Source organism: Xenopus laevis, chromosome 9_10L, assembly GCF_017654675.1.
Source record: "Xenopus laevis strain J_2021 chromosome 9_10L, Xenopus_laevis_v10.1, whole genome shotgun sequence".
NCBI classification, from domain to species: Eukaryota; Metazoa; Chordata; class Amphibia; order Anura; family Pipidae; genus Xenopus; species Xenopus laevis.
In genome coordinates this window covers 42,608,913-42,634,324 of record NC_054387.1, presented here as the reverse complement: position 1 = coordinate 42,634,324, position 25,412 = coordinate 42,608,913, and the positions used below count along the sequence as shown (strand labels likewise).

Sequence of the window (25,412 nt, the reverse complement as noted above, 5' to 3'; positions counted from 1 at the left end):
TTGGCTCACACTTGTTCCAGATGCCTCCATCTTAGATTGCTGGTGAAATCTTTTGCAGAAACGACAACACACTCAAGTTTTGCATGAGGGTACTAGGAGTCATGGTCTCCATCAAAGAAGCTGTTCCATTCGCCCAATTCCATCTCCGAGAGCTTCAATGGAACATTCTGGCAATGTGGAAATGGCAATCCCTACTGCAAGAAATCCATCTTTCTCACAAAACGACTCTTTCTGCGCTGGTGGCTAAGAATCAACCACCTTACATCAGGCAGGCTGCTGGGAGACCCGCACTGGTGAGTACTCACTACAGATGCAAGCCTGTTCGGCTGGGGAGCTGTTCGAGAGCCAACCAGCACAGGGTGTCTGGAACTCTGAGGAAAAGAAATTACAGATCAATCTCCTAGATATTCGTGCGATCCGTCTAGGTCTCCTCCATTGGCAGCGCCTTCTAACTGATCAGGCAGTGAAGATTTATCAGACAACGCCACGGCAGTGGCTTACATCAACCACCAAGGGGGCACGAGAAGCAGAGGTGCCTTGAACAAAGTCAATCAAATTTTCCAGTGGGCAGAAAGCCATATACATTCCAGGTCTCCTGAACTGGGAAGCAGACTTCTTAAGCAGACAGTTCATAGACCCAGGCAAGTGGTCGCTAAACGACAAAAAGTGTTCCACGAGATAACGCAGAGGTGAGGCATGCCAGAGGTGGACCTTTTGGCAACTCGACACAATTGAAAGATGGAAACCTTTCTAGCCTGGTACAGAGATTTCCTAGACTTAGACGATGCTCTCACGGCGGATTGGCACTTTCAGCTTTGCACTTTTGCACCTCTCCTGCCAAGGATAATCAGAAGGCTGAAAACAGAACAGACAACCCTCATTCTCATAGCTCCAAGGTGGCCTCGACGCTCTTAGTTTACAGATCTCATCAAACTGTCAGCAGCAGAACCCTGGATGCTGCCTCCTCTACAAAGCAGTTTTCAAGACCTTTTCAATCGCTTATATCCTAGAGTTCCTCCAGGAGGGGTTATCCAAGGGTCTGTGGCTGGGCTCTCTTAAGTCCCAGATTTCTGCTCTTTCTGTCCTCTTCCAAAAGCGCCTTGCGCTATTGCCTGACGTCAAAACCTTTATGCAGGGAGTCGCCCATGTGGCCCCTCCAGTACGACCACCAATTCCACTCTGGGACCTCACTGGTATTGCTAGCTCTTAAACATCCACCTTTGGAACCTCTAGGGTCAGTGTCTCTTCAGTGGCTCACCTGGAAGACAGGATTTCTTTTGGCAATTGCCTCAGCTAGACGTGTTTCTGAACTCAACGCCTTATCCTGCAAACCGCCCTTCCTAGTTTTCCATCACGACAGAGCAGTTCTCCAAACTATTCCTTCCCAAGATGGTTTCAGTGTTTCACTAAACCAAGAAATAACTATTCCAACCTTTTGTCCTTCACCGTCCATCCCAAAGAGGTTGCTCTCCCTGGATTCTGTTTGGGCTCTAAAATTTTACCTTCACAAAGTTATGGACATCTGTAAGACCGATGCTCTTCTCATTCTGCCTTCTGGACCTCATAAGGGTTCACCTGCCTCTAACTTGCCATTTCCAGCTGGATTAAGCAAACTGTTCAGCGAGCTTACATGGCTCAGGGACAAACACCCACATCTAGGATTACTGCCCACTCTACCAGAGGGATGAGCATGTCCTGGGCGTTCAGAATTCAGGCATCTGCAGAACAGCTGTGCAAATCAGCTATCTTTTTCCATCACGACAGATACCATTTTGATACCTTTGCGGCTTCTGACACTGTGGTAGAAAGGTGCAAGCCGCAGTGGTTATTTCCACATAGGTCTCACTCTCCCATCCAGGATTTTTTAGGGGACAGCTTTGGTACGTCCCCACTGTCCCTGTGTCCCCCAAGCAGACCCAGAGAAAAGGAGATTGTGTACTCCCCATTAAATTTCTCTCTATTCAGTCGCTTGGGGGTGGGGGACGACGACGACACAGGGCTTCCCTCCCTGGATTGAGGCTCTCTTTTTCTGTCAGACATGTTACCTTTTTTATATTGTCTATTCAAGTTTTACATTAGAGATATGTTGATATGAGGATGTTGTATCTAGTTGACTTTGTTGCAAACTGAGCAAAACTCCGCCTACTTGGGGTATAGTAAGTGGAGGAGCCAGTTTTTTCTTCGTTATGTCCAGTCTCCTGGATGTACCAGCTATACCCCACTGTCCCCGTGTCCCCCAAGCGAATGAAGAGAGATTTAATGGTGAGTATACAAAATCTCCTTTTTGGATTTGGCCGAACCCCCGAATCCTTCGCAAAAGATGCAACCGAATTTGCATGTGCAAATTAGGTGTGGGAAGGGGAAACCATTTTTTACTTCCTTGTTTTGTAACAAAGTTATGCGATTTCCCTCCATGGTCTAATTTGCATATGCAAATTAGGAGTCGGGATTCGGTTCGGCAGTATTTGGCGGAACCCGAATCCTGCAGAAAAACGCCGAATCCCGGATTCAGTGCATCCCGAGTATGCATCCATATACACACAATTTGCACACACACACACGACAATTTCACAAATGTGTTATAAATACTGTCAGTAGAGAAAAATCCGAAAGAGCGCTCCAGCTCACCGCTATTACCCTGGCCAGGTGCTCAGTCCTCAGTGTCCCTGCTGTGACCGTATAACAAACTCCACAAATGGACGGCACTTCTGGACAACTGTTTCTTGTAGCAGACTGCTGGAAATTGCCTAATGCTTTTCGGGAGTGAATCCCTTAATCATAGGCAATTTCCAGCAGTCCGCTACAATAAACCATTGTCCAGAAGTGCCGTCCATTTGTGGAGTTTGTTATAGGTTATAAATTGCTCCTATAGCTTTCTTATAGTGGGTAATCTATGTAACTAAACTGGTGATATTCTAGTATCAACTTTACAGACAGAGGGTGTTACCCCAAACATCCACAAACGTCACCTTGCCCTGTAGGTTCATCATAGATTTCTCAAATGTTTTAGGAGGGGCCCGCTGATGGTTACACAGGATGGCGACTGCTCTGTTGGCACGGTTATAGGACAAGATCTTGGCGGGAACGTTGTCATCAGCTAGAAGAAGTGTCAAAAAAAATTGTGTCAGCGTATTAAGACGAATTAGGGGTTAAATACAAACTGTCCATGTTAAAGTCCATGTAGGACTAGGGTCTTACAGTTAGTAAGCTCATCTAGCTGTTGCTGCAGGGTGATGGAGGCGTTGTATGTTCTGAATACTTTGGCTGTTAGTCCCTCCATCAGGTCCTGAAGGTGCTTGTTCAAAATGCTTGTCTGAAAGAGGGAATATAAAGACATAAGAACTCATGTACGTTTGTGAAAGAGGTTGTTCACCTACCAAAAACTTTCAGTTCAATTGTTTTCAGATGGTTGCCCAGAAAGACTTTTTTCCATAATTCAGGTGCAGAAACTGTTACAATTTTGCAACATTTAGTTGATACATTTCTCAGCTGCATCTCTGGAGTATTAGCAACAATTAATTCAATTCTAACAGCTGCCTGTAATGAAACCCAGAGATACTACTCAGCAGGGACAAAGATAAGAAATGTATCAACTAAATGTATCCATTTAGAACAGTTTACAGGGTCGGCGACCCCCCTCCCAAGGCTGTTTCAGAGGGTGAAAAATGACACTTTACACTTCAATATTAGAAAAAACGGTCACACAGAAAATAGAAAGTCATTGGAAAAAGTCATTTCTGGTGATCTATCTGAAAACAACTACGTAGTTGTTTGAAGGTGAACCACTCCTTTAAGTGCAGTTGCACCCCATCATCATTTATTTATATAGCGCTGTCAAGACATGCAGTGCTTTACTGCAGTTATAACAAACAGGGAATAAATGGTGGATAACAAACAAGGATTACAGAATACAATGGGGTTGGAAGGACCTAGAGATTAGAGTTAAACTAAAAGGTTAGGGTACAATTGAGACATTAGGATTATATAAACACTGTCATTTTTGATACAGCAATGATTAATTAAGGTACATCGAATAGGCCTCTTTAAACAGATGGGTCTTTAAGGAGCGCTTGAAAGTTTGGAAAGAAGGAGAAAGTCTGACAGCTTGTGGCAGAGAGTTCCAGAGAAAAGCAGAAGCCCGAGAGAAGTCTTGTAGACGAGAATGGGCAGAAGTGATCAGAGGAGAAGTGAGGCGAAGATCAGAAGCAGAGCGAAGGTTTCGTGAAGGAGTGTATTTGGAGATCAGAGATGAAATATAGGGAGGGGTTTCGTTATTAAGGGCCTTGAATGTGTTAGTAATTTGAATTTGATTCTAGAAGAGATTGGGAGCCAGTGAAGGGACATACATATGGGAGCAGCTGATGTTGAGCGGCGAGCTAGATGAATGAGTCTAGCGGCCGCGTTTAGAACAGATTGGAGTTGTGAAAGGTGACTTGTTGGAATACCTGTGAGGAGTAAGTTGCAGTAATCAAGGCGGGAGATGATGAGAGACTGAATCAGTGTTTTAGTTGATTCTGAACTAAGATAGGGTCGTATTCGAGCAATGTTGCGCAGTTGAATACGGCAAGATTTTTGAAGTGTTTGAATGTGTGGTGAAAAAGACAGATGTGAGTCTAAGATAACTCCTAGGCAGCGTGCCTGTGCGGTGGAATGAAAGGTGGTGTTGTTTACGGTGAGTGATATCTGAGGGACAGGGGAAGATCTTGGAGGAAATATAATGAGTTCTGTTTTAGAAAGGTTCAGTTTCAGGTGGCGCTGTGACATCCAGGAGGAGACAGCAGAGAGACAGTCTGTGACTTGGGAAAGGACAGAATTAGAAAGATCAGGAGTAGACAAGTAGAGTTGGGTGTCATCAGCATAAAGGTGATACTGAAGTCCAAATGACAATGAGTTTTCCTAGTGAAGTTGTATAGAGTGAGAACAGCAGGGGGCCAAGAACAGAGCCTTGAGGAACTCCGACAGAGTGGGAAAGTAATAGAAGTAGAGTTAGAGAAGGAAACTTTAAAGGAACGGTCAGACAGATAAGATGTAAACCATGAAAGAGCAGTGTCCCGAATGCCAGATGAGTGTAGAATGTCAAGGAGGAGTGTGTGGTCAACTGTGTCAAAGGCTGCAGAGAGATCTAGAAGGATTAGAATGGAATAATGACCTTTAGACTTTGCCAATAGAAGATCATTGGTTACTTTGGTGAGTGCAGTTTCAGTGGAGTGTGATGGGCTCTTTCCAAGCAACCAGCAATTAGAGATGCAGGCATGGGATCATTTATCTTGAAACCCAGTATCCAGAAAGTTCCAAATTATAGGAAGGCCACCTCCCATAGACTCAAATTTATCCAAATAATCTATATACAAAAATAATTTCTTTTTTCTGTTATAATAAAACAGTGCCTTGCACTTGACCCCAACAAAGATACAATTATAGGGGGAACTATTGCGAAAATAAAAATTGAATACAAGCTTTGTCATACTGAAATAATAATATTTCTAAATAGAATCAATTAAAAATTCTGAACTGTTTGTGAAATAATCAAGTTATTCTTCACAATCCCACTCAGCATCTCCATGCAGGAGTTGGGTGTCTGATTTTGAAGGACAGGTAGATCCAATATATACTTTTTTTTGGGGGGGGGGCATTTTGCCTAGATGTATAAGAGCTCACTATTAAAATCTTGTCTCTCTACAAGCAGAATTTGTGCCAAAGTCAGTTATTTTGTTTGTACTGGAATCAGACATTTGAATGAGCTCTAATACATCTGCTAGGAAAGGAAGCCCCCCCTATAAGATATATTGGAGAGAATGAAGAAAAACAGATGCCAAGAGAGGAATAGTGAAGATAAACTTGATTTTTAAAAGCATTTTTAATTGATTGTATTTAGAAAGACTCTTATTTCAGTGTGAGGAAGCTTATATTAAATTTTCATGTTTGCGATTGTTCCCCTTTAATCTTTATTGGAAGCAAAACCAGCCTATTGGATTTATTTAAGATCCAACATACGTAAATATATGTTATCTGCCAAACACCATGTCCCAAGAATTCTGGATAACAGGTCCCACACCTGTACTTTCACTTCTGTATTGTTGTGCTTCATGCTGCCTGCCATGTTGTCCTTCCTATCTACCTATTAACGCAGGGGAACCCTGGAGGTACTACCAAATCTGGACCAGGCAGTAGCTCCAGGGTCTCCTCAATGCCTTGCTTCAACTGCCACAGTTGATAGAACAGGGTGCACACCAAAACTATTTGGCACAATTGCACCAAATTTGTTTAGTGCAAATGCAGTTGCCCGTTTGTGATTGTAGGGACACCATAAATGTGAAAAAACACCCCAAAAAAAAAAGACATAGCAAGTGCACTCAACAGTGCATGTACATGAGCCCTACAAAAATGTCCTGGGCTAGTTTATAGTGAAGTCCAAATTTACTTACATTGAGTCTGTCAAACAGGTCATCGTCAGGCTGCTTGTTTTCCATGAAGAGCTGAAGATTTTTGAAAACCTGGGGAGAGCACAAGTGACGTGAAAATTGAAATTTCGCCAGTTACAACCTCAATCCATATCTATCCATGAGAGGTTTCATCTGAACAAACACTCAGCAATAAAACGCTATACACATAAGACATGCCATATACATACCCTTTTCTCCACAGGCACCTTGTTGTAGTAGCGGATGGAATCTTTACCCGGGAAGTCAAACTCCACCACAAACTCTTGGCCGTCCAACTCTTGGAACAGATTGATGTGTTCTACTCGCAAGGAGCAACAACCTACTGTATCTGCGGTTTCTCCCTCTTCCTTTTCATTGCCAGCTCTCAAAGCAAGCTGAAAATATTGCAATGGTGGGTAGAATTAAGATAGAATCCCAGGTGCACAAGCAGAGCTGACAGCAAACACACTGCATGGAGGGGGAAGAAATAGCTAGGTGGCCAGGATTTCACGCCCCTCAATAGAGAAACGCACAAAATAACTGACCCATGCCTCCAAAGAATACTAGGAATACCTGAAGCAGAGGTCATGAACAGATGAGACTGCACTAGTTGCCATATACACGCACGGCCAACTCCCATCATGCCCTTTGTTTGGAACAGCAGACTATCATCTGTGATCAGAGGTTCACAGGATGGGTTATAGAAACCCACACTTGACCTTGTGTATATAGTTTGGCAGCGTGGATAAAATCAGCCAAAATATTGTTCCAAATCGGGTAGCAACTTACGACCCCAAATATATGCAAGACCAAGTGCAATTTTGACAGAAACACAGGTCCCTCACCTTGTCTATAAAGTAGAGAGCTACTGCTCTCTGCCGAACTTTCATCTCTTTGGACTTCCAGTCTTCTTTGTAGGTATTTCGAATCTTTTCAACACACATCTTGAGCCTTCGGGCAGTCTCATATTTCTGCCAGTCCTTCTCACCCTGGAAGGCAAACACACTTGTCAGATGCCAGAATTTCCTAACGAAGTTTCCATTGGGATATACAGCAACAACAGGATTGCCACAAAACTATCAGCAGCCACCATATGCTTTTACCTTGATTCGGGAGCTAGGGTTGAGCATGATGTATTTGATAGAACCCTGAATGTTTTCAGTCCATGATACCAGCCATGTGACCTTGCCATCATGCCGAACCTCTTTCCACTTGTGACCAGCAGGAGCAACAGGAATTTTTGAGTCTCTAAAAGAAGGGGGGGGGGGGGGGGAGTATTGAATTTTTTTTTTTTTTTTTTTAAATCAACAGAAGGTAAACAAAAATGATGCTGGACATCAGAGTTTGTCATTACAGGTTTTTGACATACTTGCTGCAGTTGATTATGATGTCTTCAGGCATTATCCTTTTCTTAAGTTTGCCCATTTTGGGGTGATCTCCTCTGCCCCTAAACAGACCAGGAGGTTCTATACGAAAGTTAGCAATACGTTCCTTGTGGTTGTCCATGATACAGTAGCCGTACTCCTGCAATAACCGCTCGTTCTCTGCTTTGATTTTCTGTAGCAGGAATAAAAGAAATGAGGCACAAAAAAACCATTTGCATCGCTGAGCAAAACCCTCAGTTTCTCATGATTAAGTACCAGCTTTTCTTCCTTGGTCATATTCTTCCTTGCTTCGGATTGCTCTTTAAAGTACAGGCTCATCGCATTGAAGTCGCATTTGCTCAAGTTGGTGATGAGGTTTCTTTCATCAGTCGTCATCTCCTGAAAGGGGGCAGGAAAGCAGTTGAAAAAGTTGGACAGATTAATAAAAAAAAATGATCTAGCTAAAAACTAAACGAAAATGGTGCAAAAGCAAGAAGAGCGTACCTTCTTCCAGTCTTTGAAGAAGTTTTTGCGAAAGATGTCCTTAGTAGTGTACTCGTGATCCAACATTTTTGCAAAGAACGTGGCCACTTCTTCAGCTTTTGGGCTAAGCTTTACAAGATTACCTGCAGCAAACAGAAGATAAAGAACAGACAAAGGGCCATATGAAGATATTCAAACGCCAATCACGGAAAATCCTCTGCAAAGAAGTTGGACCTGGGGCTGAACTATTCTACCAGTAAAGGTTTTTATAGCAGAGTACTTCATGACCAAGAAATAAAAAAAGCTGATCACAGCAACACCTGAGAATGCTGCAGAGACTTACCGTCATAGTAAAATTTCACATTGTCTGGGACGGGTTCATAGGGGGGAGCAAACACAGGACCTTTATGTTCCAAGAACTTCCACTTAATGCCATCGGCGTGCCGCTCCTCCTCCCACCTATAGGAGTACAGGAATTAGAAATGGAAGACATGCTGTAAAGTCCATGCAATACAATATTGCACAGTCATTACCATTTCCACTTCTCTTCCTCCTCCTTTTTGACTTTTTTCTTTTTCACTCCTTCTTCATTGCCTTTGGCCTTACTTTTTTTCTTGGGCTTAATATCCTGTGAAGGGAAACAATGTTTCAACACAAATTTCCTTAATATCCAACAAGCCGCGCATTTAATATACACCACAATAGACCTCACCTCTTCCTCTTGTTTTCGCTTTTTCCCTTTTTTATCATCTTCGGACTTGATCTTCTTAGGTTTGTAATCCTCACTAAAAAGAGAATGGCACAGGAGGCCAATGATTTAATTCAGCAGAATACAGAAAACAGTCAGTTCTTGCTTTATGATCTGCTACAGCATGACGATATTTTGTGTTGGCAGAGTTTCAGTCGAAAAAAAAGAGGGTGGGGTAAACATGCATACACTGGATCAGTTATATACGTGAACTACTGGTTGGATATGGTAGTATTTAGTGGCAATGTAGACACAGGTATTTGTTCTATGAACAGGATTGTAGTCAAATCTGTTCAAACTAGACTCCCCAAAACCCAGAAGTACATGAAAAATGGTGGAGGAGCAAACTGTCATATATGATTACTTTGCACCTTACACCTTATTTTTCTGCAGATAAAATACATACACAATGTCGATGGTTTTCAACTTTTTTGGTACAGTGGTTGTAGTTTAAAAGACTGATTACACTTGTAAGATATATTTTGACATATTTGCCCTCCAGTAGGAAAGCCCTGTGCCAAGGAATACACTGTATAGTGTATTTGCTCCTTACATATTATCCAGAACAGTCAAACAGAATAACTCTGGAGTATCTGAAGCAAGCAATATGGCAGAGAAGGTTGATATATATATTCTGTCAAGGATAGGCAGTCTGTGGACTTGCGCTATTAGACTGGGATGAGAGGTATACAAAAGCAATGATACGGCCTCCATTCTAACCAATGTACACACGTACTCATCCTCTCTTGGCCTCTTCATTGCCTTGTTTTCCTTGGGGGACACGTAGAAGCCTTGATCTTCTGGCTCATCCTTAACTCGCACAGGACTAGAAGAGAAGAAGCAGATGTACAATAAGAAGAAGCTTGCATATCTAAGGGCAATGTATTTGCTCTCCTCACAGCACCTTACCTAGAGAAACCGTTTTCTTTTTTCACTTTAACACCGCCGCTGGAAGATTTCATCTGCAATAGATACGACCATATTAACAGCAATGAAGGTGATAATGATTTACTTCAGCAGCTTGGCAAGACATCTTGCATTCACACATGTATTAGAACAAAATGTTCATTTAAATAATCTCCAAATTAATGAGAAACCCACCAATAAATTAAACCAATTAGTAAGTTGTAAGCCATCTGGGGAAACGCAGCAGACTAAATGTTGGTCGTCACCCCACATAATGGCAGTGCAATTTGGCTGGACAAGGAGGGGTGACAGGAGGATCCTGGCACCAGAAACCAGAATGGCCGAAAAAGTTCTGCCCGTCTCTACTTTGCGTGCACGTAACAGGGGATTTTTTTTTATTTAGTGATATTAGAAACAATGACAGGTAGAGGAGAATTTTACCCAACACTGTTTTCTAGCCACTAGCAGTATGACATTTCTCAAGGCAGCCTTACTTTTTCCTCTTTCTTCTTCTCCCGATCTTTATCTCTGTGTTTATGCTTTTCTCCATCTCGATGCTTCTCCACATCCTTCTCTTTGTGCTTCTCCACATCCTTCTCTTTGTGTTTCTCTCCATCCTTTACCCGATGTTTCTCAACTTCCTTGTGTTTCTCAATGTCTTTCTCTTTGTGTTTTTCTCCATCTCTGTGTTTCTCCCCATTTTTGTCCCTATGTTTCTCCCCATCTCTTTCTCTGTGTTTCTCCCCATCTTTCTCCCGATGTTTATCATTGTTTTTGTGTTTATCTTTATGCTTCTTTTCTGAAGGATCCCTGTGTTCACTGGTGGGAATTAAACAGAATAAAAGGTAGGCTGCAATAATGAAAATAACTCCCCTCCCTCCAATACATACACTGGCTGAGACCAGGTTGTGCTCTATATGTGGTGTAAGACCTTCAGGGCTGCTCTGTGCAAATACTGCCTCTTTTCCTAAAGAGAGCCAGAGTTGGGGCTTCTTTGGGGTAAGAAGCAAGAAAATTTGAGGTTTAACAATTTTTAACTAGAATGAAAACCATGTTGGCTCTCCAGCAAAGTCAGAGCATGTCCCCCACTATAAGGTTCCAAATATATTTTAAACTAGAGTTAGAAAAGCAAGTAGTTCAGGGGAACTATGGAACCATTCTGTTCCAGTACTCACAGGCAATGTACCTACACACTTTACTGGTTGTTGGGAAGCAGATTTTTGCTTGGTTGCTATTGGTTACTAGACCTCGTGTATTCTACAACGAATAAACAGCCACAAACACCAGGTTCTCTTGTTAACAGACACTGGCATAGAAAGCTTTGTAGATCTTTATATTGTTTTCATTCATATATGAAATTCATTCATATGAGCAGGAGATTCCCTGCTTACTCTTAACTTAGTCTGCTAGTAGACAAATTTTGAAGACACCAGAATATTTATAAAGCTACAGCTTTGGAAAAGCACTTTCCTTTTTATCATTAGTTTTATAAAGCAGGAAGCCTTATATACAGACACAGAGCCCATAAACTAATGAGATTTACATCAAACAGGTATGAGAACATACCTGTTGTTGTGTTTGGATTTTTCACGGTCTTTGTCTTTCTTGTGTTCTTTGTGGCGATGTTCTTTGTCTTTCTTGTGTTTGTGAGAGTCTAACAAAAGGAAAAAGAAAAATCACAAAAGGAAAGAAAAATCAGAGTCACTAAAAAAAGTTCCCCTTTATAAAGCAAATACCCCGGTCTTGCCAACTGGGACAGGCAAGTTGACTAGCAAGAGACTTAGCATTTGGGTAAAATACAGCCGTTATAACTGAAATGTAGGCTGTTACACTAACATATAAAATTTAAAAAAAAAAAAAAAAAAAAAAAAAAAAAAAAAAAAAGAGCACAGGCCCAGGTTCTTCCCGTTATACAGATTTTTTTTTTCTTTACTACACATTCCCTTCAGGGCAGATAGTGTTTTTCAGGGGTTAATAGCCAGGAGAATGAACAGTTAGGCAGCGGATATTCGTGGAATGTGCTGGGTGCAAGTGAACATGCCTACAGGGCAGAGCAGCTTCAATAGCAGATTGACAGCAGGAAGACTCTGACACCGACCAGAAACGGCCAGGAAAGTAGATGTGCTCCCAGCTATTGATTTTCAAGTCCCCACCTGCAATTAGACTTTAGACTGTTTGGTGCAAAAGGAATTGTTCTAGAACACCACCAATTGCCAAACTGGGTCACTGGGAGGGGTAGGGATGGCGCTGGTCTGAAAAGTTGAGAATTGTATTACATGTTTAGGTGGTTGCTTTAATTATGTTCCATTGTTTTCTGGATTTAGAAGAGTTAAAGTTATCTGGTCATTTCGCTTCACATCATACAGGGAAATCCGTCAGAACCAAGAAACATGTTCTGTATCATTAAAGGGAACAGCGATGCTTGTAAAACACAAAAGGTAAATATGCCTAAGAAAGATGAGCACCACAATTCACAATTTTATTATCTGGAAACCCTTTATCCAGAAAGCAATTGCTCTTCTCATAGTGCATTGAAGCAAGCAATTATTTTTGATTGAATTGCTTTTCCTTTGTAGAAGTATGAACCTTGTAACTGATGTTAATTTGCCTAGCATACAAGCATGCGGACAGCAAGCCTATTGGATTTCATGAATGCTTTTTAATAGCACACACTGTACCTTTCCCCATACCTTAACTGCAAAATAAACGGAAAGTCCCCATCAGTGTGTTAAAGGGGATAAGGGCACTAGTTAAAGGAAGAGTGGAAAGTGCTATCTACACCATTGCCTTAATAAACCAGAGTGCCCACGAAATATGAAGTTAAAAAGCTAACACAAAAAGGCAAACTACATAGAAAATGAGCAGCTTAAAAGGGTGGTTCAACTTTAAGTTTACTTTCAGTATGTTCTAGAATGACCAATTCTAAGCAACTTTCCAAATGGCCTTCATTTTTTCTAGTTTATAAATTTGTCTTTGGAGTGTTTTCACTGACCCCATCTAAAAAAAAACCAAATACTCTGTAAGGCTGCAATTTTATAGTTATTGCTATTTATCTTAACTCAGCTTTCTATTCAGGCCCTCTCCTGTACGCAAGTCAGTCTCTTATTCATATCAAGGCATGGTTGCTAGGGTAATTTGAACCCTAGTAACCAAATTGATGAATTGCAAGCTGGAGAACTGCTGAATAAAAAGCTTAACTCAAAAACCACACATAAAAACCAATTCTAAATGGTCTTAGAATATCACGCTCAGTCATACTAAACGTTTACCGTATATACTCGCGTATAAGCCGAGTTTTTCAGCACCCAAAATGTGCTGAAAAACTCAAACTCGGCTTATACGCGGGTCATACCTCCTTCCGCGGCCCCAGCAGGACTGTCTGTGACTGACTGTGTCGCCGCCCGGAGCAGGTCCAGGAGCTCCGGGCGGCGCGTCCTTCCAGGAGGTCCAGGAGCTCCGGGAAGGACGCGCCGCCCGGAGCTCCTGGACCTGCTCCGGGCGGCGACACAGTCAGTCACAGACAGTCCTGCTGGGGCCGGGTCACGTTTTACTGTGACAGAGGGAAGAGCAGCAGACGTGAGGGCCGGGGTGGGGAGAGCGACAGATGGGGAGGGCAGGGGGGGGAAGTGGCAGAGGGAAGCAAACATGAAATAGGGGTAGACAGAGGACCCTTTAACAGGTACCTGCCCAGTGTCCCCCAATTGTTGCGGCCGGGTCACATTCACATTTTGAAATCTGACATGGGGCCCCTAGGCTTATACACGAGTCAATACATTTTTCCAGTTTTCTTAGGTAAATTAGGTACCTCGGCTTATACACGGGTCGGCTTATACACGAGTATATACGGTAAGTAGAGAAAAACCCTTAATAATAAAAAAAAAAAAAAACACACCCTACCCTACATAGACCCCCCCCCCAGGCAAATGGCCCTAACTCTTTACTCAGCCCTCTGTGCAGATTCTGTACAACGGAGTTCACGCAGCCATCTTCTCTTCGGTAATCTTTGGAATGCTGAAAATGGCGCCTGTCAACTCCGCTGCACAGAATCTCCACGGAGGGGCAAGTAAAAAGTTACCACATGCTGAATTTTAGAATAACAGTGATATTCTGAGATAATTTGTAATTGGTTTTCATTTTTTTTATTATTTGTGGTTTGAGTTATTTAGCTTTTTATGCAGCAGCTCTGCAGTTTTCAGTTTCAGCAATCTGGTTGCTAAGGTGCAAATTACTCTAGCAACCATGTACTGATTTGAAGAAGAGACTGGAATATGAATAGGAGAGGGGCTGAATAGAAAGATAAGTAATAGAAAGTAGCAATAACAATACATTTGTACACTTACAGAGCATTTGTCTCTAGATGGGGTCATTTGAAAGCTGGACAGTCAGAAGGCGGCAAATAATTAAAAAAAAATTAAGAAAAAAAGGCCAGCGGGAAAAGTTGCTTAGAATTAACCATTCTATAACATACTAAAAGTTATTCGAACTTATATTTTAGCCAAAATGCTAAGAAAATCTATAACCGTGATTAAGTATCCATCTCACATTCCATTTTAATTAACCTTTCAGCTCGGGCTCCTCAAGGAGAGTAAATAGGAATTACATCTAAATTTCCCCATTACCAGCCTCTAGACTTGGCCACGCCAGCCACTGTTATGGGCTCCACTAAGTCTGGGAGCTGCTGCCATAAACGCAAATTGTCAGCGTCAACGAGTGAACCTCTTGTTGAAGTGATTGTAGCTTCATTCCTACAAATAACTACGCGAGCTCTCAAATTCTGTCACTATCATTAAAACTCATATCTCCCAGCAAGTAATCCCAAACACTAATTTCCAATAGGGAGGCGCTGAAGCCACGATGCTATTCTATCCTGTGGGAAATGAACAGGTTAAAGCCAGATGAGCAGTCACAGCAATAGAGACATTACAATGATCCCCATCAGGTAAACAGACGTCCCACCTGCTCAGTTTTCCAGGAATGTTCCATTGCCAGTAGAGGATAAATGCACAAAACTAAGCTGCAGTTAAATACCTTAACCAGTCGCATCAGGTATAATTACCCATTCCCACAGGAGGCTGCCAGTGCAACAGTCACTCAGTAACAATTCATTCAATTTAAATGCTGGATACACCTCCAAGGAGTGAGAATGAAACCTTACCTAGTGCTCCGTAAAAAGGGGAGGCTCTGAATATACTTGTGGTTCCCCCTCCTTTCCCACACTCCCTGCCAGTCTTTTCTATTACACCTGTAGCTCCCACACCTACATTCCCTGCGTCACTAAACTTTATAGGATCATACCAAGAGCTTTATAGAACCAAGGCAAAATTATACTGTCCTACTAGCATTGAGCTTATTCCTATTTTCCCTACAAACTACAGTGGAACTTCAATTTTACTTCCCCTGATTTTAAGTTTTCCCTCATTTTACATTGTTCTTTAGCAGTCCCTCCTATACATTATGCATAATATATTTCCCTGATATTATAGTTGCCCCAAGGCATTAAATTCTGGTGTGATAGGAGCAAAGTGGGGTGTGTATATTTTTAATAATAATTAAAGAAATTTTTAATGGCACATTCTATGTGCCATTAAAAATTTCTTTAATTATTATAAGTCCTGAGCAGTGCGGTTTTTCTTGCTACAGGTATAGGATCCCTTATCCGGAAACCACGATATCCAGAAAGCTCCGAATTACAGAATGTCTGTCTCCCATACACTCCATTTTATCCAAATAATCCAAATTTTTAAAAATGATTCCCTTTTTCTCTGTAATAATAAAACAGTAGCTGGTACTTGATCCCAACTAAGATATAATAAATCCCGACTGGAAGCAAAACCAGCCTATTGGGTTTATTTAATGTTTAAATGAATTTCTAGTAGACTTAAGGCATGAAGACCCAAATTACGGAAAGATCCATTATCCGGAAAACCCCAGGTCCCGAGCATTCTGGATAACAGGTCCCATACCTGTATATACTTTGGATTTTCTGAAACAAGCACCCAGGCGCCAGTGGACTGTTTTTCATGAGTGCCAATATTCCAGTGTTTATACAATGTTTATATACTGTACATATGTACAGTATATTAAAACCATATTTCCCATTCTGCCTGGCTGTACAATATAATCCCCATGAAAACCCAAACAGTTTAGGGTTTAGTTGATCTAAAAAGCCCACCAGTGCACATATAAGGCCCAGGATGCTGTATTCATACTTACAGGGTAAACAAACTGTTAAATAACAAAAGGGACGTGAGAATATATTCTCCTACATTCGCACAAGGGAGACGTGAAAACCCCCAAATACAAGATAATGGTTGCCAGGTAGAAGCAGGTAAATAAAAACAAAGCAAGGTACATTGAGCAGAGGTTACATATGTAGCCAGCAGGGCACCTGAGGCAATAGTTCTAGCTTTTAGACATATATTATTGCATCGGACCACTGTACATAAGTCATGTCCAACAGTGGAGCTTCCAGTCAAATACTCCCAATTACCCACACCAAGGTCAATTTTATTTATTTTTTTAAATATAAAAACCATGGCCCTGGTTGGTCCCAGGAACATGCTTAAGGGCTGGAGCTGATAAGAGGCAACAGTCTTGCTCTGAACATAAACGCACGCTCTCCAGATCTGCTCCAGCCATAAGAAAGGGTGAGACACAAATAGAAGCAGCTGATGTGCAGAAATCGCTCGGATTGAGGGGAAAACCCATTAGTGGAGGATAAAGTTACACATTCTGTATTAGTGGCAGCACAGGAGGAGTAAATAAAAACCCGCTAAACCGAGGCAAGTGGGCTAATGGCTCCCTTATAAATCTTGCGTATCGCAAAGGTATTAAGAGGCATCTAAATGGGCAATTCTCCGAAACGTACAGCCCCTGCACCCTGCAGCTTTCTCTTCACTGCCTCGCTCACCAATAGCAAGTGCCTGCCCTGTTTTAATAAAGGGAACAGCTTTATATCCCTAGGACAAAAAAAAAAATAAACCCTTCTGCAATTGCAAATCTTATAGGAAGCCGAGTCCTATTGAAGTTTTAAGGGGTGCAGGCAAATATACAGTCAAGGCTCCTTATACATTATAAACAGGGATGGGCGAATTTGACTCGTTTTGTCAAAAATTCGCATTTGCCCATTAAAGTCTATGGGCGTCAAAAATTGACGCAGTGAAATTTTTTTTGACACACGCCATGGCCGTAATTTTTGTAGTGAAAAAAATTCACCCATTCCCAATTATAAAGCAATTTAACAAGATGCTTCCTTTTAGTACTACATTAAATAAAGTAGCTTCTTATGGATTTTTTGCTCCCTCTCAAACTTCTTGGCCAAAGAGCTTAGGAGCCAATCAGCAGGGGAGAAAATGCAAGCTGCCATACAGAGACACAATTACAAATGAATTGCACTATAGAGCAAAGTTCCCTTTCCCAGCATTAACACACAAGTAGCAAAGCTACATGCTGGAGACTGCTGTTAGCGTTATAAAACTACAGCGCACTATTATGGGTCCATTAAATTCCATGTCACCTTATGGGGGATATCACTATTTTTCCCTTTAAAAAAAAAAAAAAAATCAAAGAAATATCCGCTCACCCCAGCCACAGGCTTGTATAAAGTACTCGCAACTATCCACAGCATTTTATAACGTTCCAGCTTTAACAGCCACTTGGCTCTTTTTGATGATTTAATGCGGGCAACTAATCTCCTGGTGTGCCGTAGCCCTTAAGAGGTCTACCACTTGAAACAAGATCGTCAATCAAAACGGAAATTTCACTGAAGTCCGGTAGATGTTAAAACTGAACTATGTTTGCACTTTCCCCACAATCTTTATTTCTTCACCTTGCAAGATCAGTCATTAATACAACTGTAAACATTCCAGTGTAACCCGAATGGCTTTTTGCAGATAGCGCTCAGCATGTATATCAGAAAAGAAATGTACAATTGAGGTTTGTGTCTGTGTGCTGCCGGTCTCCAACAGTTCCCCTGTTGATTGCCATTTCTTATAGAAGTCATGAGAGGCTAAAGTGCTGCATTTCCTATGAAGTGTAAGGAGGAATTTCAAGGAAATCTAAAAGTAGACTAGAAATGTTGTGGTTTGGGCTTATTTACTAGCTAAAGGCAACTATAGCCCTTAAAGGAACAGTAATTCCATTTGTTGGAATACAGGTACGGGGCCTGTTATCCAGAATGCTTGGGACCTGGGGCTTTCCGGATAACGGATCTTTCCATAATTTAGATCTTCATACCTTAAGTTTATTAGAAAATCATATAAACATTAAATAAACCCAATAGGCTGGGCTTGCTTCCAATAAGGATTAATTATATCTTAGTTGGGATCAAGTACAAGCTACGGTTTTATTATTATAGAGTAAATAGAAATCATTTATAAAAATTATTTGGATAAAATGGAGTCTATGGGAGACAGCCTTTCCGTAATTCGGAGGTTTCCAGATCCCATACCTGTACTTAATCCCCCCCCCCAAAACAGCTATAATAGGCAAGGCTTACTGCCCACTTTTCAAATCTTCAGCTTGAATTTGATTTTCAGAGTGCCCCATAGAATAAAGGTAAAAAGGCATGGCAGCTTGAATTCCTCTGAGCACTGAACCAGAACTCCGCTTCGTACAGATAACCCAAAACACCCAAGTTTATTTTTTTCAGCATCTGTAACTTGAATATTTGTTCACATTATTACCCCCAAAGCCGTCCAAAGGAATAGAAACATAAATTTAAGCTGCAGACACTGTTAAAAATGCACCGAATCCAGGATTCTGCCTTTTTCAGCTGAATTCTGCCTGGCGGAATCGATTCTTAATTTGCGTATGCAATTTAGGGGCGGGGAGGGACATTAAGCAACTTTTTGTCACAAAACAAGGAAGTAAAAAATGTTTTCCCCTTTGACATCCATAATTTGCATATGCAAATTAGGATTCGGTTCAGTATTCGGCCGAATCTTTCGTGAAGGGTTCAGCAGAATCCAAAATAGTGGATTCTGTGCTTCCCTAGTAAAAAGCTCAGGTGATTTAGGTTATCGGTGTGAAGCCACCTTCCAGTTCAACGCTCAGAGGAATTCAAGCTGCTGTCGCCTTCCCCCCCCTCTTTCTCCTCAAATGCAAGCTGAAGATGTGAAAAAAAGCTAAGGGAAATAAGCCTTAGCTATCATTATAGATATTTTGGGGTCAAATAAGTATTTAAAAAATGTGGTGTTACTGGTCCTTTAAGCAGTGTAGATCCTTGCCTCCCCAGATGGCCCACAGAAGGTCCCAATTTTTTTTTTTTTTTGGCCAATTCACTGAACATGCTCTGGGCAGAAGGCACCTCAGTTAACTGACCAGAGGTTTAGATACTGACCCCTGCAGCCAAACCAGCCTGCAAACATGAGGGCCCGTGTGCTTCTGGGACAGTTGATGCCTCCATATACAAGCAATCAGGAAGCAAGATGTCCTCAGTGATCACTTTGCATAGGGGTAAACCGTGTTCCCAGCATGTACCGACTTCTCCCCAAAGCCGCGCTAAACATCTTGGGCCAACAAGGTTAATGTACAAAAGGGCAGCTTTTTATTCAAGCCACTCTGTGGCTATAATCACATATTCACAAGAGAAATTGTGCAACACTAACAGGTCACTCACAATGCATGAAGTTTTCATGGTTGGAAACAGAGCGCTGCTTAATTAAACCTCCTCCGGCTTGTGCTTTAGGGTAAAACTACACGAGCGTTCTCCATCGGATCGACCCCGACCACAAATCGGATGGAGAAGAAGGCAGCAAAAATATAATTGGTCTGAATGAAAAGTCGCAGGTAAGAAGCACATTACATCCAACGCGGCACGACTGTCGGATGTGGGCTCAGTAAGCAGCGTCTTCATCCAACAGTCGGGACTGTGTAGTTCTTACCTGCGACTCTTCATTCAGTCCAATTACATTTTGACGCGTGCAACCCCATCAGATGTCGTATGCGTTTTGTCACCGGGTGTCGACCTGACAGAAAACACGTGTGTACGTCTACCCTTACTCTCCCCATACTACAATTGTGAATCCCCGAATATCAAGAAACGGCCAAGAATGTGCAATTGAAGGCGCTGCTGGGAGTCATAGTTAAACAGCCCAAGTTGCAAGGCAAATTAAAGGAAAGGGGGTGTAAAACAAAAAAGAAAATTTAAATCTATGCAACTTTCCAATGCACAAGTGTAATAGAAAAGCCATGCAGAAAGACAGGTAAATGCTTTCTGTTGTGGTGTCTTGGGTGATAAAGCAAGCGAGGTCGATTTCTGCTCCATTTTACCATCTGTTAATCAGATGGCTTCTGTCAGATTCACCAGTGTAGCGAATAGAGAAGCATTTTTCTTTTCCATTTTTTTTACACGTTATTTGACCACCAACTAAAATCCCATTGCTAATGAAGGCACATTTGAGAGAAGCTGCTTTTAAAACAGACTGAACAGATTGAATTTTCTGCCCTTATACCCAGTGTAATAAAGGCTTCTGTGCTCTTATTCAATTCCATGCACATGCCACCAACTGTGTCGCCTCCTGCTCAAGAAAAAGCCAAATTTATCGGTGGACTTAATATCTTAAAATTTGCAGGATCAGCTATTTAGCTTGGATTCCAAAATCTAGAACAAAATAGAAAAAGATTATCCTTGCATCAAAATTTCTTTCATTCAAAATTCTTGTTAAAAGAGTAATAAACACAGAAATTTTAATGGAAGGATTTTGGGATAACTTTTCTATTTTGTTGTTGAACTTAGTACTGGGGGTTGTTTCCGGTAAACTATGGCCCTTTTTTGATTGGCCATCTACATCCCATTGTGTAAATGTAATACTATATTACCTATACAGTATATCAATGCCAGCAAATATGGGTTTTCCCCAACTTTATTGATCTTCAGGTTGACCGTGTTGAAGTATCTAGGGGAGCCGGCAAACATTTAATTCTAACTGGTCCCAGCTAATGCTTTGAGCAGGAGGCTTAGCCGTACTGTTTGGGAACCACTAGTCTATATGACCATGCACTTCATAGTTAAATAGCTAGCAGAGCATAATTATTTATGGGTCATTCCAACACTAATTCATACTTGGACTTGTGTGAAGGTCTGTAAAGGACAACTATACAAAAACACACGCACAAGTATAAACACAGCATATTTATTGTAAGTAATCACTACTGACTAGACGTGAAATAGAAAGAGGTACATTAGCTATTTATTGTGAGCTTTTTTTAAATTACATTTTACACAGATTCCCAAGACAGGGGCTTTATAAATAGACAATAATTTGAAGCGCATGATATGGAGTATTCTATGGTATAATGCATGCTGGACAGCTGCGCTTGCTCTGAGCAAACCTGTCTTTAATACAGGTTTCTGCTAATGGCATGTGTATTACAAGTCAGCTGAAATTTAGAAGCAGCCAAGTTGTTCCATGACCTGTATAAATATAATTTTTTTTAACTAAATACGTCACAAACTACTTAGGAATTGTAATGTTTGTACAGAGGGAGCACAACAAAAGTATCCTTTAGAATACAGATTAAAGGACCAGTAACAATTTTTTTTGTACTTAATGAAAAAAAAAGAAAACAAGACACGTTGAACTTTAAATTTGCAAAGTCTTTATTAAGAAATAACTTAGATGCTCCGCTTGTGCTCCTCTTCAGAAAAGGCGGCGATCCATCGAGTGATGCGGCACTTGATTTCTCCTCCCTGGCTATCTCCTATAAAAGGTAGGAAGGAGAAATCAAGTGCCGCACGATGGATCGTCGCCATTTCTGAAGAGGAGTGCAAGCGTAGAATCTGTAAGTTATTTCTTAATAAAGACTTTTAAAGTTAAATGTGTGTTTTTTTATTTCATTAAGTACAAACAAAAGACCAGTAACATGAAAAACATTTAAAAAAAATTTAAGTCAGTTGTTTGTAAAAGAATCCTTTTTCCTAGAAGATGTATTAGAGCTCACTATTAAAATCACCAGAAATCCTGTCTCTACATACAAACTTTATGATAAAGTCAGTTATTTTGTTAGACTGTTTGTACTGGAATCAGTTATTTGAGTGAGCTCCAATACATCTGCTAAGAAAGATCCCCCCCCATAAGATCTATTCGATATAATGGTCAATGAAAATCGGGCAACCAATTCCTGCATGAATAAAGAGAAACAGATGCTGAGAGAGAAATTATTTCAGAAACAGTACAGAATTTATTGTATTTAGAAAGTTTCTTATTTCAGTATGACGAAACTTAAATTTTAATTTTTAAAATAGTTACCCTTTAAAGCCAAAGTTAAATACAAGATAGCAGTATTTTTTTGTACAGAAAATTTGGGGACCCTAGGCATTTCTTCCTATAGAAGTGTGTATGTATATAACTATTAAAACATAGCTGGTTCTAAACATTCTTGGGTCACAAATTGATTCTGCAGCTTACTTTTGGTATCATCAAAAAAAAAATTAAGGAACACTGGGCTAAGGAACTTTGTATATTTATTGTACCCGCTTGCCCTACCTATACTTTTACCGTATTGTATAAACAGTGCTGCACATAAGGTAGCGCTTTCAATTGCATACATAGATTTAGAACATATTTTTTTGGGGGAAAAAAAACCAACTTTTCCTATATCCAGTCTTGCTTAATTTTTACCACAAGGCACAGATTAATGAATACCATTGCATCCCTGCAATCAGATTGTAAAACTGATGGAAGAAATTAGGGATGCACCGAATCCACTTTTTTGGATTCGGCTTCGGTGCATCCCTAGAAGAAATAGGAACTTTGGTAATACAAATAGTAAAGCAGGGGATACTGCAGGTTATGGATTTATAAAGGAGAAGGAAAGTCTTCGTGCACTTGGGGTGCCAAATGTTAGGCACCCCCAAGTCATCGTATTTACTTACCTGAAACCCCGGGCCGGTGCTCCTATCAGCAGAAAACTACACCGGCCTGGGGTTATACCAGTGAGCACCACGGAGCGCTTTTCTTTCTTCAAATTTCCAGGGACAAATGCATGCGCAGTACAATGAAATAGACGACTTTTTAGTTAAAGTTTGGCTTTTCACTCTAATACGCATGCACGGCCGTGAGAAGAAAGCAGAAGATGGAAGAGGATCGATCCGTGGTGCTCGCTGGTGTAACACCGGGCCGGTGCAGTTTTCTGCCGATAGGAGCACCGGCCCAGGGTTTCAGGCAACTTAATACAATCACTTGGGGGTGCCTAACATTTGGCACCTCAAAAGCCTTTGCTTCTCCTTTAAAAAGGACTCTTTTTAAATAGGACTTTTTGGTAAATCATGTAAATAATGGTTTCTGCATAAAAGATCCAATACCTGTATTAAGTTACAGATATAAACCAACCAGTTCAAGACCAAACAGCAATAATAATATTAGGACTGTGCTTAGTAATAAAAAGGTAAAAGATTGACAAGCCCTATTCACATAAATACAATATACACTGGGCTCCAGCCTCAAACGAATAATAAAATATGGAAAATGGTTTTAAAAAGTCACAGATGCAACAGAAAGGAAAACATACAGAGAATATTATGAGACACATGTAGTGACTGATACAGACAAGAGCTGCTCCTCACTCAGTCCCCATGCACTCACACAACAAACAGCATTTGCTCGATTTTACATTCTCTTCAGTCAGTTTTCCCCACAGAATGAGACAAACTGGGAGAAATAATTAGAAGAATGGAGGTAAAACGTGTATTTGTGCGAGGGAGAGGCTGTTTATGAGTGTGAGAGAGGCCAGAGCGAGCAGCAGCCATGCCAGGCCCAGCCTGAGACACACACACTGCCTCACACACACAGGCAGCTAGAGAAAAAGAAAATGGCGCAGAGACTAAGTCCCCACCGACTGAAAGACGACTTTCAAGCGAGGAAAGGAGGGGGAAAACGCGGCGCCACAGGCCGGGGAACACTGGCGATAGGCAGCTCGGTTCGGGCTGAAGGGAATTAGGGGTTCAAGGCCGGGTGGGAGCCCCGCAAGTGGGAGATATATGGGGCTGGAGGTGAACAAAGGGGCCGGTTAGCGAGCAAAAGGGACTTAGTCTCTGGACGCCATGTCTGCCCTTTCCTAGAGGAGGAAGGAGAGAGGGAGGGGGGAGGAGAATGGGGCAAAGGAAAACAGGGGCCCCGGGCCCTACAACTCGCACACATCGCACCCCCAAACATCCAGCACAGTCCCAGCTACACCCCAGTGTCGCAATTACTCACCATTTACCCGAAAAACAGCCTCGATCTGCGAGAGAAAAGGGGGAAGAATAAAAATCAGTTGTGGGGGGACCTCCGGGTATATAAAGAATACAAAGGGCAGCCTAGAAAGATCATCATCACCCCGGGGGAGTTTTGTAGCTAGAGAATAAGGTTACACAAGGTGGGGTGCGGGGAGGAAGTCACCCCTACTTTCAACGTCCCTCGGCTGAAGCCCCTTCATTACAAAGCAAATCACTGGCCCATTTCAGCGGAGAGACAACTCGGGGTGTCGCAATAGCCAAACGGGGTGCGACTCTTTGAAGCCTTCTACCATTATTTAGGGGCTGGGGAATGTTTCTAATCATAGTAAGTGATGGGGAGAGGGGTGCGTAATGTTGGGGGACCCCAAGCTGAGTTGGGAAGTTGTTCAATGGCTTCTGACTCGGAACCTTTCCCCCAAGTACTGAGGGTTCTGTTGAGGAAGTGAGAGCGGCCGGCAGTCAGGAGCCGGCGATTACAGCGCAGGTTACTTCCACTGGATCTGGCGCTACTCTATAGGGCTCAAGTCTACAAACACTGATCTCAGAGCCGACCCGGGGGATTGTCCCAGTGGAAAACACTCACAAGCGCAATTTAAAGGTCTGGGCTCTGGGATCAGCCCACGAGGTGCGGGGGCATCAAGCGCTTACCTGCGAGTCGTTCTGTACATGATCCTCACTCATCCTTGGAAGGTTCACAAGTAGGGGGCCCGGTGAATGAATGGGGGGGCCGTGAGTGAGGGAGGTCTGTAGCGGGACAGCGGCTACAAAGGGTACAATGGTGGAGGGAGGCAATTCTGCGCGATGTCGCCTTTATGGTGCGGCTGAGGAAGAGAAGCCGGCTACAGGCAGGAGCAGTCACAGCAGAATGAGAGTGGGCAGAGACATGCAGCGGATTGTGTAAGCGATTTAGCCTGACGGCGCAGGCGCATCAACATTTAAATGGCCTCGGATGGGGATTTGCATAGAGGAGCACGCCTCTTCCGCCCTGTCAGCTGCTGCTGCTACTTCTGCTTGTGCTCCGGCTCCAATCGTGTTCCCCTCTGAGCCGCTGAAACGTCGCACAAGTCACGCAGGCAACACCCTCACAACTTATAGGAAATGGAACTAAAACTCTGTCAGACAAAGCTCTGGAACCGTATGTGTGTCACGTGTTATAAGTGACATTTACTAACGGCCGCAACACCTGGGCACCCACGGAACAACTTTGCTTTCAGCTACAATGCTGACAATGTTTGCGAACAAAAGCGGCTGGTGATAAGTTCGAAAGTCGT

General features: G+C 42.0%; 1 protein-coding gene across 2 annotated transcripts in view; it reads right to left on the bottom strand.

Moving 5' to 3' along the window:
* The window catches only part of top1.1.L (DNA topoisomerase I, gene 1 L homeolog), a 31,116-nt gene extending 6,055 nt beyond the window's left edge, over nucleotides 1–25,061 (bottom strand). The window contains exons 1-18 of one of the 2 annotated variants that reach the window (XM_018234205.2): nucleotides 24,790–25,061; nucleotides 24,122–24,146; nucleotides 11,490–11,577; nucleotides 10,418–10,742; nucleotides 9,927–9,979; nucleotides 9,754–9,843; nucleotides 8,982–9,054; nucleotides 8,803–8,897; nucleotides 8,613–8,728; nucleotides 8,291–8,412; nucleotides 8,063–8,185; nucleotides 7,792–7,979; nucleotides 7,526–7,670; nucleotides 7,268–7,411; nucleotides 6,632–6,817; nucleotides 6,426–6,494; nucleotides 3,199–3,313; nucleotides 2,970–3,097 (exon numbers count right to left, since the gene is read on the bottom strand). In XM_018234205.2, the coding sequence (XP_018089694.1) occupies nucleotides 2,970–3,097; nucleotides 3,199–3,313; nucleotides 6,426–6,494; nucleotides 6,632–6,817; nucleotides 7,268–7,411; nucleotides 7,526–7,670; nucleotides 7,792–7,979; nucleotides 8,063–8,185; nucleotides 8,291–8,412; nucleotides 8,613–8,728; nucleotides 8,803–8,897; nucleotides 8,982–9,054; nucleotides 9,754–9,843; nucleotides 9,927–9,979; nucleotides 10,418–10,742; nucleotides 11,490–11,577; nucleotides 24,122–24,146; nucleotides 24,790–24,822 (2,118 nt within the window). In that variant the 5' untranslated portion in view covers nucleotides 24,823–25,061. 2 annotated transcript variants of the gene reach the window in all.
* Nucleotides 25,062–25,412: the final 351 nt, after the last annotated feature.